The sequence below is a fragment of the Marasmius oreades genome, chromosome 1, assembly GCF_018924745.1.
Source record: "Marasmius oreades isolate 03SP1 chromosome 1, whole genome shotgun sequence".
Classification (NCBI taxonomy): Eukaryota; Fungi; Basidiomycota; class Agaricomycetes; order Agaricales; family Marasmiaceae; genus Marasmius; species Marasmius oreades.
This window is the reverse complement of record NC_057323.1, coordinates 4,057,550-4,073,504: the sequence shown is the minus strand read 5'-3', so window position 1 is coordinate 4,073,504 and position 15,955 is coordinate 4,057,550. Positions and strand designations below refer to the sequence as shown.

The window sequence follows — 15,955 nt, the reverse complement described above, 5'->3', positions numbered from 1 at the left end:
GACCGGGTTGCCACTAGCTGGAAATCCTAGGGAATCCGGGAATCGCAGACTTCTGCCTCGAAATCTGTCTTGTCGTTTAGAGTGGTCGGCTCCGTTAACCTCTCGAGATTCGGGATCACGATCGCGTGGTCGAAGTACGTCGGTGACTGACAGCGGCACGTGCTTCTTTGCCTTACCCGATTTTGACCCGATTCACCATGTCGTCGGGAATCCAGACGATTCGTTTTCGTCGCCCGCAGCAAGAGGATAAGCAGAAATCTAAACCAAGAGTCGACGTACATTCTGGCATCCTGCAGGATAAAGTTCGAAGGTTCTTGAGCAACCTTGGCCTCTTTGGAACCCTTTCTTATTCACCTGCTCTAACAGGACTGCAAAGCCTCCATGGAGTCCTAGTTTTAGCATCGCGTTTCGGATCCTCATTCTCATGCGTGTAACGGGTGCCATGTACTCCAACATTGATGACTGCGATGAAGGTCCGCGACTTGCCTTCTCTCTTTTACTTTGCAATCTGACTCCGAGTGTATATAGTCTATAACTTCTGGGAACCTCTTCATCTTCTAGACCAGGGTCATGGCTTTCAAACATGGGAAGTCTCTCCGAAATACGCCATTCGTAGCTGGGCATATATCCTCTTGCACTATCTTCCTACCCAAGTAGCCCGTTTTCTCTCGAGCAACCAAAAAGTGAATCAACCTTCCTTTTGTTCTATTTCATACAAAGAAGCTAACCTCTCGTCAGAGAGTCGCATTTTTTGCGGTCAGGATGTTTCTAGCGTTGATCTGCACCTTAACGGAATGTTTCTTCTATCGTAAAGTATATGAAAAAGTCAACCACCGTGTTGGAAGGTATCTATTCTTCATCCTGCTTTTCAACGCCGGTATGTGGAATGCCTCATCAGCGTTCTTACCCTCTTCTTTTGCCATGTACACCACGACCTTGGCTTCCGCATACGCAATTGAACCGGCAAGCATTCGCAACAATCAACGTTCTCTCTTTGCCACCATATTCTTCGCAACAGGAGCTATTGTAGGATGGCCTTTTGCCTTGGCATTGGCACTCCCTTTTGTGCTTGAAGAGCTTTTTGTTCTTAGCGGAGATCAAGTCTTCCCTGCTTCTCGAAGCACATGGATGCTTTCTCGGTGGAAACGCCTTTTCGGTGCTGGTTTGCTTGCAGCTTTGATCTTCGTACGCTCTAGTTTTTTCTCTACGATGTTTCCTCGGGCTAACTAACTTTTCAAGATACCCGTTGTTGGGATTGATACTTTGGCTTATGGAAAATTTACAGTTGTTCCATATAACATAATCGATTACAACATCTTCTCTACCTCAGGTCGCGGTCCTGACCTCTACGGAACTGCCCCGCCGAGTTTCTATATCCTTAATCTAATGTTAAACTTCAATGTTGTCCTTCCATTCGCACTGTTTGCTCTGCCTGCTTTAGCGATCACATATCTCGCTGATAGAGGGAGGCTAGGCGTTGTCAAGGTTCTGGCGAATGAAAGTTCGCCGTTCGTGGTGCTGGGATTGCGGTTGACACCCTTTTACGTCTGGCTTTGGATATTGACTATCCAGGCGCATAAGGAGGAAAGGTTCATGTTCCCAGCATACCCCCTGCTGGCCTTCAATGCCGCCGTGACTCTCTATCTCATTCGTGGATGGATGGAGACTGTCTTTATTCAAGTGACCAAGTCTCCCTATCGGGTGGGTCGTGATCTAATCGATATATGGACCAAGTTGACTCTTTCTGAATCTGCAGGCCTCACGCACGACGATTTTCAGCACTTTCACGGCATCTGTGTTGATTACGACGTCGGTCATCTCTGTTTCTAGAATTCTAGCCAACTGGAACTACTACCATACTCCACTTTCTATCTTCCATCACTTGGAATCCACCGAGCTTCCCTGGCTCCTTAATACCACTGGCCTTCTTCCACCGCTACCCTCGACGCTCAGCCATCGCCCTGAGGACTACGTCGTCGATCTCGCACCCATAAAGGAATTCAATTTGACGGTATGCATTGGAAAAGAATGGTATAGATTTCCAGGACACTTCCTTGTTCCGAATGGTGTCAAGGTTGAATTCATTCAACACGATTTCCATGGCTTACTTCCGGGGCATTTCCCGGAACCAAGCGGTGCTCCTCCAACACGATGGTGGCCGAGACCACAAACGAGGATTCAGCCTGAAGGACTCAATGACCTGAATATGGAAGAACCATCACACTATGTGAGTTTGCTTTGTTGACTAGGAAAGCATCGAGTAATCCTGAATGTAATCTACTCTTTACACTTCAGGTTCCGGTGGAATCGTGCACACACTTAATCGACCTTGATTTCCCTGAGAATCCCATCGAATCCCCTCTTGAACCCCGATACACAATCCAAACCGAAACATGGGAACGAGCAAAATGCCTACCTTTCCTTGATGCGAGGCGTTCGCCGCTGTTGACAAGAGTGTTATGGGCTCCCGGAGAGCGTTGGCGGAATGCTAATTCATGGGGAGACTATTGCCTATTGCGAAACAAGAAACTTGTGGAACAGAGAATACGGTGGGTAGCTCAGGGACGGTAGTCAGATTCAAATCTGAGGTAGTAATGTTTCGGTCCGAACCTGGATGAACGGATCGATATAACAGCGGAACGCGCCAGTGGCGCCGTCAAACAGAACGTTGATAGAATATAAATGCTGACTGATTCCATATACTTAACGATCTCCAATTACCATGAACAATCTACGTGTCGAAATTGGTCCTAGTCACAAAAAAAGGCTATTTCATCGCTCGAATACTGCTCTCGTTTCAAAATGGGAGCCGGGGTCTCCTTGCGTGAAAAAGGAAAGAGTTGGTGATGGGCTCGGATCAAGGTGTACCTAACGAAAAGATATGTAGTCAATAACCTTCTTCGATGTCCTCTACTTCCTCACATTGGGGTTCCTCTCCCCCTTATTAATACGACATACGTACCAGAAATCGTAGCTGACTTCCAAATGAACCTTTCATGTAATACTAGGTGGGCATTGTTATATAATGTGATATCCGCTAAATGATTACTCCAACTCATTTCTATGCGCCAAAAACTCCTCGTGTAATCTCCTTTGGTCCGCATAACATTTCTGCACCTTTTTAGCCTGATTCTTGCTCAATTCCTTGCCCTCACCGTCTGTAAGAGGTATTCCGACTTCATCCCAAGAACCGTATGTGCCTTCCGTGACGTTTGGCGGTTTGAATAGCTGTTCTGGAGGAACACGACCTTTCTCTAGCCTCTGTAAACGCTTCTGGTGTTCAACCTCTGCAGCGGCAGCTTTCTTGGCAGCCTTTGCTTGTGCTTGAGCCTTCTTCTCGTCGCGCACCCGTATTAACTCTGCGGGATCCTCCAACTTTACAAGGGCTTGACCATCTAGAGGAGGCAATGAGCATCAACTCAACGACTAGCAAACAAAGAGAAATTAAGAGACCTTCCTGGTCATCCAACGCAACTCCCAGAGGCACCAGTTCGTTGTCTCTCAATTTGTCGCAAAGTGAAAGAATATCCTTCAAGGCTGAATCGCCCTTAGCCATCGCAATCTTGCGTACACCGTCTCGGAACGAGGACAACACTCGAAGGTAAGGCATCAGGACCTCTTCTTGCTAAAGAAGTTTTCAGGATTATATACGACCGTTCAGAGAGTCCTCCTCACGTTAACGGTTTCGCCTGCCTTCCTTTCTTGACCCCAACCTATTTCGTAGCTCTCCCCCTCGCCCAAGCCAAACATGCGCAACATCGCGCCAGTCCACCGAGCAATGTTTTCTACCACGCCAATATTCATATTTTTTCCTCGGAAGTTGATATAGGTGTTTGTCCTCGAAACGATATCTCGTATGGCATCGAGGGCATCGGGAGTGTTGAAGGAGTCGCACAAAGCAGATCTGAAAGCAGACTGGGTCTCATGGAATCTATGGCACTGAGGTCAGCACGGTGGAATGTTTATGATAGTCAGGAATTTTTACCGCGCGGCGAGCTGGCTTTCAGGCAGTTCGTAGTGGTGGTACCCATCAGATACCGATCCGTTGGCACGCGCTTGGCTAACCAAAGCCTTCACTGTAGTGAAAAAGTTCTTTGGAATATTTAGTATTCACCTAAAACGAGGTAGGGATACCCACATTGAGCGTGGTTTCGAGGTTCTTGACTTCGCCAGCCATGAGGGATTCAGAGAAGTCTACTTTAGCATTCCAAAGCTGTGTGAGGAAAGCCAGGCGCAGCTGACGAGCGGTGTATCGTTGCAATATTTCCTATAAAAGAATGAGAGGATCAGTATCGTGTTGTTGAGGGATGAGATACTCGTACGTCAATCGTGATAAAGTTTTTGAGGGATTTACTCATCTTGAGCCCTTCGATATGAAGATGTCCAGTGTGCAAGAAGTAGTTGACCCAGGCGGGGCATTCATGATAGGCCTGTGAATTTAATCCATTAGCAAGTAGAGGTGACGATGAATGGGCAGACATACTTCCGATTGAGCCATTTCATTATCATGGTGAGGGAAAGCAAGGTCTATTCCGCCGGAATGGATGTCCATATTGTCGCCAAAGATGGCACTCGCCATCACTGAGCATTCGATATGCCAACCCGGACGCCCAGGACCCCACGGCGAAGGCCAAGAAGGTTCGCCCGGTTTCGATGCCTTCCAAAGAGCAAAGTCCGATGTCGATCGGCGCGTTGACTTCGACGAAGATCCTACGAAAGGGAAAAAGGATGACAAAAAGAACACACCAGAATGGACGGATATGCTTACCTTCTGTGGCCTTTAGTTCTCTGTTGCCCTTGCTCCATGGCTCAAGCTTGGCATAGTCATGAATAGCGGCATTGTCGAAGGTCCTGGTGTCAAAATAAACACTTCCTTCGGCTTCGTATCCGTAGCCATTTTTCATAATTTGCTCGATGAAGGCAACAATTTCGGGGACGTATTCAGTAACACGTGTAAGAGTATCTGGCTCTCGGACTCCCAAGCGTTCCATATCATCAAAGAATCGTCTTTCCCAATATGACGCCAGATTCCGGGAAAGAGAAGGATCCGTGACGGTGGCTTTGTACTGTTAAGGCACGGTTTAATCATAAATCCCTCTATCCACGTCAGACTGCTCACCTGCTCATCGAGGAATACAGCCAAGATATCGTTTGATTCGTCAATCAGCCTGTGAGCGACGCCTTCATCTGTCTGACCACTCTCGAGTTGAGATTGAGCACCCTTCAGAGCTATAAATGCACGGTTCTGATTCCAAAAGATTCACTCGTTCGTTCAGAGAGAGGTGTTCACGAGCGAGGATTGAGGACGTACCGCTGAAGAAAAGTTCATGTCAAACCTTTCATCTCGTCGTACACAAGCTTGCCTCCATGCCTTATTTTGATATAGTTCAACAATCTTTGACCAATCCTCGCCTTGGGTTCCATCCGACGGTCGCTCTTCTTCTGCCAGTCCATTTGCAATCTCGCTTCTAATAAAGTTATGCCACGCAGCCTGGACCTGCGAGAATAGGTTCTCTGTCAATGCGGTGGTGTCTTTCCGGAATGTCTCTAGAAGGTGGGTCTGCCGAGCGCGTTTTATTATCTAAAAGAAGTTAGGGAAACTCCAGACGGATATCGAGTGCAGCAGACACACCTTATCATCGATGTCCGTGATATTCATAACAAAATGAACATCGTATCCAAAATAATCAGACATTATCCGCCGTATGATATCTTGTGTAACATAGTTGCTATAAATTGAAGGTCGGTTTGCGTCTCGTACAAGTGGAGTCGAGCATACCGGGCGTGGCCCATATGAGAAGCGTCGTAGACTGTTGGTCCACAGTTATACCATTTTACGAGCCGACCATTGAGGGGAACAAATTCAGTCTGTTTCGATCCAAGGCTAAGAGGATGAATTAGGTTTCAGAGTGCTTGACTGACCTTCGTTCGGGTTAATGAGTTGTAAACTTTGAGGACAGGCTCTGGTTGTATAGGCACGGGCGTTGACCATTGAGGTTGCTGAGTTGATACCGAGGACATTTTTCTAGTATTCCAGAGTGATACAGCTGAACGATAGACGAAAGGAAAAGAAAGTGATGATCTGTAGACTACAGTCAGAAGAACCATGAAATACCTGAAATGGCATGTGACTCGGTCTGACTCTTCGCTGTCTGATTTTTCATGATCATTCAAGATTTCCTCTACATACCTATCAGTTATTATTATTATTATTAGTGTCGAGACGTGGACCACTTGAAATGGTTCCTGAAGTCGCAATAAGTCGCTCAAATTGTCAATCGTTTCCGTATGTGGAGACTACTCCCAATAACTACATTACAATGGAACTGATGAACAGACTTTAAAGTACGTCGCCTATTGCCTAGATGCGTTTGCGGAAGTTGCGAAGTGGAGGTGTTAAACCGTGCATGTTTTCGACTGGCACTGTATTTTCCATGTCATCCAACATTTCCGATAGTTTGGAAGGAGGCAATATGTGCTGATACTGCTTTAGACCGCCACCAGAGACAGGCCTTAATTTGAACTGTCCCTGACTCTCGAAGCGTGATGTATCTTCTCCGCCAGAAGAAGCCCTACGCCTGCGAAACCGAGAAGGCTTCAACTCGTCATTGATGAGCATTTGAGCGAAAGGTATACGAGGGTGGAATGGATGTTGATCGGCTTTGCAATCATGAGCAGCAGTGTCATTGTTGGCCGTATTGTCAGTTTCCTTCTGATGGTGTAGAGAAGGGTTGGGAAGACTTGGCGATAACCTGGGAGAAGATAAAAGATTGGGAAGTTCCATCCTTTCTGCGACCAGCTTCATAACCACACTCTTCTTGACAACATGCATAAACCTGATTTTTTTGCCTCGTAAAGGATGAAGTAAGAGCGGAGAACAGAAGAACATGAGCGGCGTGAAAGTCTTTTCTCCTTCCAGCGCCCTTACTCCTCGCTTATCATCGACAAAGTAGTCAAGTTTCCAACGCAGTTTGGTATCCCCCCCATCTCGACCGCGACTCGCCTTTTTGCCCTGGGGAGTAAGGAATGCCGAAGGTTCAGAACCGTTGACGGTGTAGACACCGTTGGATTTAATGCTCAATGTGGCCTGTCGAGAAATGTAATCTCGCGCTTCCCCGTTTGTAGTTAAACGCCTGAGTACCGGCTGCCCTTCAAACGGCGCGTAATGAAAATCGAATGTCTGTCGTGATACGGGTACAAACTCGGCAATGCCCCCCGGCACTTCTCTCGGTAGACCGTCTCCCAAAGGATGTGAATTGTTGGAATATCCTGCGAATCTGAATCTGGGAGCTACTGAGCGGAATCCCTCTTGGTCTATCAGCATTTCAACCACAATATCTCTAAGCCAGTCGAGACTCTTCGGAAGCTGCCTTGAAGGTTGACCTAATGTGTCACTGTGTTCAGATGCTTGAAAGGAAGGCGTGCTGGGAGTGCTGGCTACAGTTCGATTGGAAAAAGTAGATGTCCTGATGGCGGAGGTACAAGATTCTAGGGGTAGGATAGCGGAAGTAGATGAGTGAAGAACACCGGCATAGTCAGAGTAGCTGATTGGGCGCGTTTCAAGCAGAACCTGTGATCTGAGGCGAGAATCAGGCGCCGAGGAGCACGATAGAGTTGAGTAGACAGATGGGGAAGGTGAAGGTGGAGACACGTAAGTTGTGCACGATTCCGAGAACACTGAGGTGGTGTGAGGTTCGTTCATGTTTTGAGAGTTGTGGGGGGTCAAGCTTGATGACGATCCTTGAGTAGCGTGTCCTTCGTAACCATAGAGAATTTCGCGCATCTTGAGATCTTCCTCTGGTGATTCTTCGTCGTCTGTACCAGTACCGGTAACGTCGTCCTTGATGTCTAAACAGAGCGCCGAAGTTCTTTTACTTTGAGCTGAGGATCCCCTTTGAGACTGTCCAAATGTCCCAACGGTTCCAATGGTCCCTATGGTATCAGTGCTTCCACTACACGGGATACTCAGGCTTTGTATGCTTGAGCGATAGTTCGAGTTGTCGGCGTCCATTATGTCCCAGTCGGAAGGCGATGAACTAAAAAGCAGCACTGGAACTTCCTCAGAAGAGCATGTCGTCGGGGAATACGCGCTCAGGATGGGCGAGGGTGGGGAGAGAGACATCAGAGCATCGAAGACAGATGGCGGACGTCGTCTTCCATGGCGTTCTGATATAGAGTTTTGGGAATCCATGACAAGTACTATTACATTCGATTGGACAAGACAAACCACTTGAAGGAGAAGATTTTCGCAGAAAGAGTTCAGGAAGTACCGAGGCGAGCGGTTCTGCTGTATAATTTCGGCACCGTGCGACTTTCCCGCTTTCCCTTACACCAACATGTCCATAACCCACGTAAATTCGGTTTCACAGCTGAACGGAGTCCTCTCAAAGTCCAAGGACAAGCTTTCGGTGCGGTTGCATTATATGGGCCACATTTGAATTCTAAACAATCTCTCCTCTAGGTGATCGACTTCCACGCAACTTGGTGTGCTTTCTCCCACTCAGAATCAGATGTTGAACTTGTACGCTCACCTCGATTCTCGCCGACCAATACAGGTGTGGACCCTGCCACGCAATTGCACCCGTGTTTGAATCACTTTCGAAGCAGTACAACAACGTCAATTTTCTGAAATGCGACGTTGACGCTGCAAAGGATGTCGCTCAGCAGTATCGTGTATCTGCCATGTAAGAGAGCCATTGAAAATACCGTTGCTTTCAGCCACAGACTAGGGTTTTTTCAGGCCTACCTTTATATTCTTGAAGGGGGATACGAAGGTTGATCAAGTGCGAGGTGCCAACAGAACGTACGTTCATTCTCTGTGCATTGGGACCATCTTCGCTCATCCGTAAACACGTTATCCAAAGTGCTCTAGAAGATGCTCTAAGAAGACACTCTTCAGGGTCCTCCGGTTCAACGACTGCGTTTTCTGGTAGAGGACAGACCTTAGGTGGCGGCCCGGCACCACCAGACGTCGCTGGAGAGGTGCAGGCCGGCGTTAACGGACTCCTTGGGACATTCAACAACCTCAGCCCTCAACAGAAGGTTTTAATGTGCGTCGTTGTTTTGTCGAGAATGCTCATTACTGATTGGGCTTCACCAGTTATCTTCTCGGTGGTTATCTTCTATTCTGGTATCTAAGCTGAAATTGTGGAAATGTACATATAATACCGTGCTATTGGACTCGAGATTTGCTCTCAACTTCAAGATATTCCGTTGGTATGTTACATATACAAGTCTCATTTCTATATGATACATCTCCCGACCTCCACTGTAGATCAGATCGAAACAGTCTGGGATAACCAGCCATTGATTACTGTTTAGACCATTGATCTCTCCTTCATTTTGATTTGGGATAGGTGGTCTGTTACACCGGGAAGCATCTTTGTCGAGATGCTGCAGATGTAGATTAGTTACTGTCGTCCACTATTCACTCGGACATGTCACTTACCCTGACTCGTGCCATCGAGACCAAGTGTAGGTGGCTAGACAGGCCTGCATAGCGACCCACACGCCTGTTGTCTGGGAGGTTGAGTAAATTTGCGAATCGACGAAAGATACTCGAAGAACCTCACCGTTCGACGAGCGAGAAATGCGTAGTACATTGTGTAAAAGTTATTGAATGATGTGTATGCTCAGGATGTTGATGACAGTGCATCCAGCATCCAGCAGCTTTTATACGTCTGTGTCGAGCTATTCTTGACCCAAGATGACTGGCCTGGACCTTCTGAGAGACCGTACCGACTCGCACGACGTAGTGAGAGCGCTGGCGAGGTGGACCTGCGGACTCTAGAAGCAGTCTAGATTCGGTAATATGTCTACCAAAAAAGTCAACGTATTAGTCGAGGCTTTACACTGTATATGTACCATCTATGTTCTACAAGCTCGCTTCGATTCGTTGTGCAGTCAGCTATCGGTCCGGAAGCTCGCGTTGAATCAAACGATTCCAGGTGCTTTCCCTCCACCAATCTTCCATCCCCTCGATCCGATCCCACAATGTTTCCTCATTTACACCATATATCTCATATTTTCCGCCAATCAGCGACTGCCCTTCTCTTTTAGCAACCTCTATCGCCGCTTTGTTTTCGCCCCTACACGAGAGCGCTCCAAGTCAGTGATCGAAATCGAGACCAGTATATTATTGACCCACTTGAGTAGTTCAATCAATTCTTTTCGATCGGGAAAGAAGAGTCTAGGCTCCAGGACGGCAAGGATGCCGAGCGATGCTCGGTAAAGAAACGAGTCACCCTCGAGCATCAGCACATCCCAAATCCGAGCACAGGCCTCGAGCGGGAGATGGTTGAGGAATAGTGCTGTCAACCAGTCGGGAAGGTATGCCGAGGGCGATATTTGATGCTGTTTGAAATTGAAGTAGACTGTAATTGCACATTCAGTAAGAGGTAAAGGGGTTGCGAATGAATCTGTACGCCACTTTTGGGCATGCCGTCCGCAAGCAAAGTATCGAATATTCTGTGGAACGGTAAACGGGTGATTTAGCTAGGCGAAGCATTTGATACTTACCGATAATAAGCCTCTACCTGCGTAGCACAAGTCAGAACGCGGTTATTACAACAAAGATGCTATAAACTCACTTCATCTTTGGCGCCGTCTCCACCAAAAAACGATCGCATGCAATGTCGTTCCAGAAGATTGCGCATGACAACAAATCCCTGTTGAATAGGCATATTAAGCAAGAACATCGCGGCAATCTTGCTTGCTCCAAAAACATAGCCTAATCCCTCGTCGCTGCGCGCTACCACCCACGCACAAAGCATTTCTTTCAGATCGGAGTATAATGGCCCGGTCTCACGATGAAATATATGTAAAGCGGGAAGGGTCGATAATATGTCTTCTTCAATGATCGTTAAAGTCGCCGCCGGAAATGTGCCAGCGTTGAGTGCCTTCTTGGCTCGCGCAAGACAAGATCGGTAATTATCTAGCGGACTCGGCTAATAGGTGAGATGCGCTAGAAAAGTAGTCACAAACACAAGCACGGAGGACAATACCTTTACTCAATGCAAGAGGATTACCGACCGCTCGTTCCCACATGGATGCACGAAGTTTAGTTGGAATTCCTCTCCACCAAACTTTGTGCATAGCAGGATCTGTAAGAACAATCTTCCAATCGGGAACTATCTCTTTTTCCCAAAAATGAAGTGAATCTTCGATCTTCTTCTCTCGTGCCATTCTTCGTTCTTCTAGCGCCTTTCTCTTCTTCTCCGCTAGAGATTTTGGGTGAATAGACCATCCCTCGTCAGATTCAATATACTCACCCATCGCTCGACTCTGCTTCATCATTGTTCGCCAATCTGCCATGTGCTTATCATCCTCCTCACGAGGCTTGGGAGGTAAGAACGAAGGACGAGTGCGGCTTCGAACCTTTTCGAACATACTAGGCCCTATAGAGCCTATGTACCGATCGATAGGTTTCGAGGGTGGAGGTTGTAATGTAGACTTGACAGACGTCGGGGACATGCTTGAAGGATGTGCAGTGGTATTTAAAGGGATTGAAGGAAGATTTGGGGCTGATGCAACCAGAGTTTTATCGTGGTCAGCGCGGTATGGGATCGATGGTAGTGTTGACCCGACGTCCCTCGAACATGCGCCATCCTCTTCTCTCCCGGTAGAATCTGTCGATAGCGTGACCCTGTGAGCTGGGGGTTTGGACATATCTATGTGGACTGCGGGGTATGTTTGTGAATCTTGTTCACTAGCGACAACAGTTCTAGCCACTTCAGATTGTTTGGTATCTTCTTCGGTTCCTGTGTGGTATTTAGGTGCTTGCACAACATCGGGGCCAGAGTTAGACAGTGATATCTGTACAAACTGCGCTGGGTTGTCCTCGTCATTCGGAACCCCTGGCGGCGGGGATGAACGTTCATCTCCATAAAAATCGAGTGTAGAAACAGACGAGTCCGGCTGTCGAAACGAATCGTGGCTGGTTTCATTCTCCACGTTGTTGGACCACGAAGTCAAATTCTGCGCCATCTCCTGGCGTACGGCGTCTGAGGAAAAATGGAAGTCTTGATCATCATCACGGTCGTTGAATGCATCTTCGAGGTCGAATGATTGTGTGGGATGGTGAGAGTGACCATCGCTTGTTATTGTCATGGAAGAACGGTGATTCAGTGGCAGTGCGGAATCCCTTGGACACCAACCCCGATGATATCAGAAGTTTTTTTAGTCCTTGCAGGACATCCATCCTCTCTCTTCCCATCAGACCATACCATCCATCCTTCGTTTACTCCTCTCCTTCATCCCGGAGAACAGCAATGCCTCGAATCACTCGGGAAAATTGCTTGCAATTATCGCAGAATCAAGACATCGTGTAAATTGCTTTCAACGAGTTCGTCTTCCCGATATATCTGTGCTTTATGTGCTGCTATCAACCACATTCTAAAGGATGAATACGAATCTTTGGTCATCAATACTGAGGCAAAAATTCTACGACGTGATTCGAATTTGGTCGGGAGTCGATCTTTCGTTCCACTCTCGTCGATCCGCGCGTTGTTCTCAGAATGGGACGCGCCTATGATCGCGCTTGTCGCGTTGCTTGAGGAAATAGATTCTGAGAAGGAATGGCGGCCTGGACCTCTCATCGATCTGTTGCTTGAACGTTCAAGGACTGGAGTCCATCGCATCGCACACATCTTTCATTTCTTATGCCAGGCCGTCGAACGCGTATGGAGGACGCAACTCATTGTATTTGTCGTTCATGGAACGTTATCTCCAAGAGATCCCTTGGTATCTGAATCGTTCGTACTTTTGGAGGGCTCTACGCCATCATGTGTGTCTGAACAATCGTGCGACTCGATTGTGTATGTTGGGCGTGCAATTGCCACCGTAAAAGCAGCCAAATGGCAGAAACAGCTTCCAGCGGGTCTGGCGCAGGAACATGCGATCGCGTTGGAGGGCGTTTTTCCAGATGATCGTACCAATTTCGAGCGAGTTATTGCACAAATCAGGACCAATGTTAGCGAGTGGCTCTGGGTGAATATCTTGACAATGCAGGCAGTTGAGGATGCCGTTGATTCACTGTGCGCTCATTTACTCCCGCCACCGGATATCTGACTGAAAAATGTCGTTAGAGCAAACTACTTTCTCCTTCGCAACGGCGAGTTCGGCCTTTCTCTCATACGGGAAATCGAGAGGCTGAAGGTATCACGGCTGACCGTCCGTTCCGGTGCTACCTCCATGATACGTGAACAAGACCTTAACCTTGCAATCCTTCGTGCCTCGTTGGGTACAACTGCACAGCAAGATCCTGCCCTATCTCGTCTCCGCTTCGTTTTACCCTCAGGACCTCTCCTTCCTCTCCTCCCTTTGAGTGCCACTTCCAATCTTCGACAAGGTACTTCCTTCTCGGCTTCGGCTGTGCATCCAGCGGCTTTGGACATGTCATTGTTCAATTCTCACCTGCTGGGTACACCCCTCACCCTCGATTACTCCGTGGATTGGCCCCTTGATCTCTTCATCCACCAATCCGATTTGACTTCTTATGCAACTCTCTTCTCATATATATCTGCTCTCAGAAAGACACACACGAGTATTCACTCTTGTTGGACTTCTCTGTCGAACTCCCAAAGAGCCCGTCGGCGATGGACAGGCTTGGGTGAAGGCGGAACAGCTGATGACCTGGAAACCCGTTCTTCATTGCTACGGTGCGGGTGGGGTGTGGTTCGAGACATGGGCTGGTTTCTAGATACTCTTCTAGGTTATGTCATGATTGATGTTGTTGACGTCGAATATTTGAAGTTGAAAAGGGAGCTAGGACAAGGAAGCAGTGCACCAACAGGTAGTGTCCGGTCCATCCCTCCGTCACGAAGCAATATCTCGAATGTCGCGACTTCCCATCTGGATTTCACGACATTACGACAAATACATGCTTCCTATTTGGACCGGTTACTTACTGGATGCCTTCTTACCAATCCCGAGGTGACGAGCACACTTTCGCACATCTTTGATATATGCGAGCGATTTGTTGCTCAGGTGGAACGATGGGGAGGAGACATACTTCCAGCTCTGCTCTTCGAAGGAAGTATGAGAGACGGAGTGGAAGATGTTGGTGTACTGGTTCGGGAACGCCATGGCATAGTTGCCGATGTCAATGAGGTGCGCAATTCATTATTACTGGGAACTACGTACTCATACACACGCTATCTAGACTCTTCGTGAACTTCTGAATTCCTTTTATGAGCAACTTTCGAAGACGACATTTCAACAACCTTTTTCTTCCACGGACGCGTCAAAGTCAATTCACATGAATGCTACGATGGCCAATCATACTATGTTCAATATTTCGCGGGTCGGGAAGGTTGTGGACCGTGACAGAATAGATGTACGCCGGCATGTCGAACGCTTGTTGCTCCGGTTGGATTTCAACGGTGGGTTTACAAAGTTCAGGTGGAAGCAAGCTTCAAGTGTAGGGCAGGATATCCTTGCGCAAGGGGGTGTAAACTGAAGTTCTCCATGTACATATTTGTAGATAGTAGCAATAGGTTGCCGTGACCCCACTATAACTCCCTTGCAATATTTAGCCGAACCATTCCGTCTCCGAACTTCCCTATCCGAGTCGCGTCCGGAATCGCATTAGAACAGAAGAAAAGTGCGTAAATGCACTGGCGGAAGTCATTGGTTCGGACAACAGTGGTGCGATTTTTTGCTGATGACGGAAGATAAGATGACGATGGATAAGCGAACAGATGGTGTTCAAGCCACGATTGATGAGTGGAAACGGTACAAATACAGCTGCACAGCGACTTGCCCTTCAACTACGTCTTCTGTCTTCAAATCCCAACATGACTTCACGCGCGTATTCTTTTATTTCTTTGTAGTCTTATCAACTGACTTCCGTCCACTTTACAGAGTACAGTCCTCGTCAGATTGGCGCTGCCAATACCCTCGGTAGGATAACGATTTTTTGTCCGTGAATCAGGCTAACAGGCAACATGCATGGAATCCATAGAACATCGTGTTTACATAGAGCAGAACGGCTCTGTCATTTCTCCATGGCATGATATTCCTCTTTTTGCTGATATGAATAATGGAATCTTCAACATGATTGTCGAAGTCCCTCGTTGGACCAACGCTAAACTCGAGATTTCCAAAGACGACCCCTTCAACCCTATCAAACAGGATATCAAGAAGGGACGTCTTCGCTACGTTCGAAACTGTTTTCCTCACCACGGATACATTTGGAACTACGGTGCTTTCCCTCAAGTGCGTCCTTGTGAACAGTTCCCCTGCATGCGTCGTCTCACTAATTCACTCCTTTCAAAGACCTGGGAAGACCCAAATCAATCTCATACCGAAACCAAGGCCAAGGGTGACAATGATCCTCTCGACGTCTGCGAGATTGGTGAACAAGTTGGTTACTTCGGCCAGGTGAAGCAGGTCAAGGTTCTTGGTATTATGGCTCTTCTCGACGAAGGAGAGACCGACTGGAAAGTCATCGTCGTTGATATTCAAGACCCACTTGCTTCCAAGCTCAACGACATTGAGGATGTTGAGAGGCACCTGCCTGGGTTGATCAGGGCTACCAACGAGTGGTTCAGGTATCTTTATCTCCCTGTCACTCATCACCATCCTTCTAATCATCTTCCGTGCAGAATCTACAAGATTCCAGACGGAAAGCCCGAGAACACCTTCGCTTTCTCCGGTGAAGCCAAGAACAAACGTTATGCTACCGAGATTATCCATGAGTGTCATGAGGCCTGGCGTCGCCTCATCACTGGAGAGTCGTCTGCTCCCGGCATATCTACGTATGTCTTGATTCGTCGTATCCGTTGACTTCTCTAATTTTCTCATTAGCCGTAATATCACCATTTCCAACTCCCCTGGTTTCGTTAGGAGGGATGACCCCTCTTACACTAACATCCCACCTGATTCCAGGAAGGCACCCGCTCCCATTGACCCATCCGTCTCGAAATGGTTTTACATCTCCTCTGCCCAAGTCTAG

At 47.7% G+C, this 15,955-nt stretch overlaps 7 protein-coding genes across 7 annotated transcripts; 4 read left to right on the top strand and 3 right to left on the bottom strand.

Annotated features, from left to right (window-relative positions):
• Nucleotides 1-163: 163 nt before the first annotated feature.
• E1B28_001471 (uncharacterized protein) lies at nucleotides 164-3,008 on the top strand. The gene is made up of 7 exons (XM_043147406.1): nucleotides 164-310; nucleotides 367-473; nucleotides 529-683; nucleotides 739-1,185; nucleotides 1,240-1,701; nucleotides 1,757-2,227; nucleotides 2,296-3,008. Exons 1-7 carry the CDS (start codon nucleotides 198-200, stop codon nucleotides 2,569-2,571), a joined length of 2,031 nt encoding a protein of 676 aa, XP_043016115.1. The 5' UTR covers nucleotides 164-197; the 3' UTR covers nucleotides 2,572-3,008.
• On the bottom strand, nucleotides 2,997-6,115 carry E1B28_001470 (uncharacterized protein). The gene is made up of 13 exons (XM_043147405.1): nucleotides 5,923-6,115; nucleotides 5,780-5,868; nucleotides 5,633-5,729; nucleotides 5,312-5,581; nucleotides 5,120-5,245; nucleotides 4,769-5,066; nucleotides 4,484-4,710; nucleotides 4,323-4,430; nucleotides 4,139-4,267; nucleotides 3,986-4,092; nucleotides 3,676-3,931; nucleotides 3,454-3,625; nucleotides 2,997-3,395 (listed from the first exon to the last, which is right to left on the bottom strand). The coding sequence occupies exons 1-13, from the start codon at nucleotides 6,106-6,108 to the stop codon at nucleotides 3,046-3,048; spliced, it is 2,415 nt and encodes an 804-aa protein (XP_043016114.1). The 5' UTR covers nucleotides 6,109-6,115; the 3' UTR covers nucleotides 2,997-3,045.
• A 246-nt stretch (nucleotides 6,116-6,361) lies between these two features.
• Nucleotides 6,362-8,191, bottom strand: E1B28_001469 (uncharacterized protein; the record flags this gene model as incomplete). The annotated part of the gene is made up of 1 exon (XM_043147404.1): nucleotides 6,362-8,191. One exon carries the CDS (start codon nucleotides 8,189-8,191, stop codon nucleotides 6,362-6,364), a length of 1,830 nt encoding a protein of 609 aa, XP_043016113.1.
• Nucleotides 8,192-8,303: 112 nt separating this feature from the next.
• On the top strand, nucleotides 8,304-9,647 carry E1B28_001468 (uncharacterized protein). The gene is made up of 7 exons (XM_043147403.1): nucleotides 8,304-8,408; nucleotides 8,462-8,484; nucleotides 8,556-8,684; nucleotides 8,741-8,803; nucleotides 8,865-9,050; nucleotides 9,101-9,216; nucleotides 9,275-9,647. Exons 1-6 carry the CDS (start codon nucleotides 8,337-8,339, stop codon nucleotides 9,141-9,143), a joined length of 516 nt encoding a protein of 171 aa, XP_043016112.1. The 5' UTR covers nucleotides 8,304-8,336; the 3' UTR covers nucleotides 9,144-9,216; nucleotides 9,275-9,647.
• On the bottom strand, nucleotides 9,321-12,108 carry E1B28_001467 (uncharacterized protein; the record flags this gene model as incomplete). The annotated part of the gene is made up of 10 exons (XM_043147402.1): nucleotides 9,321-9,393; nucleotides 9,449-9,519; nucleotides 9,573-9,815; nucleotides 9,865-10,088; nucleotides 10,148-10,373; nucleotides 10,430-10,467; nucleotides 10,519-10,535; nucleotides 10,590-10,933; nucleotides 11,004-11,219; nucleotides 11,271-12,108. 7 exons carry the CDS (start codon nucleotides 12,106-12,108, stop codon nucleotides 9,908-9,910), a joined length of 1,860 nt encoding a protein of 619 aa, XP_043016111.1. The 3' UTR covers nucleotides 9,321-9,393; nucleotides 9,449-9,519; nucleotides 9,573-9,815; nucleotides 9,865-9,907.
• A 51-nt stretch (nucleotides 12,109-12,159) lies between these two features.
• On the top strand, nucleotides 12,160-14,458 carry E1B28_001466 (uncharacterized protein; the record flags this gene model as incomplete). The annotated part of the gene is made up of 3 exons (XM_043147401.1): nucleotides 12,160-13,034; nucleotides 13,086-14,109; nucleotides 14,162-14,458. The coding sequence occupies 3 exons, from the start codon at nucleotides 12,160-12,162 to the stop codon at nucleotides 14,456-14,458; spliced, it is 2,196 nt and encodes a 731-aa protein (XP_043016110.1).
• A 152-nt stretch (nucleotides 14,459-14,610) lies between these two features.
• IPP1 (Inorganic pyrophosphatase) lies at nucleotides 14,611-15,955 on the top strand (the record flags this gene model as incomplete). Its single annotated transcript, XM_043147400.1, has 7 exons — nucleotides 14,611-14,646; nucleotides 14,700-14,805; nucleotides 14,863-14,901; nucleotides 14,963-15,216; nucleotides 15,277-15,551; nucleotides 15,606-15,758; nucleotides 15,808-15,955. The coding sequence occupies 7 exons, from the start codon at nucleotides 14,611-14,613 to the stop codon at nucleotides 15,953-15,955; spliced, it is 1,011 nt and encodes a 336-aa protein (XP_043016109.1).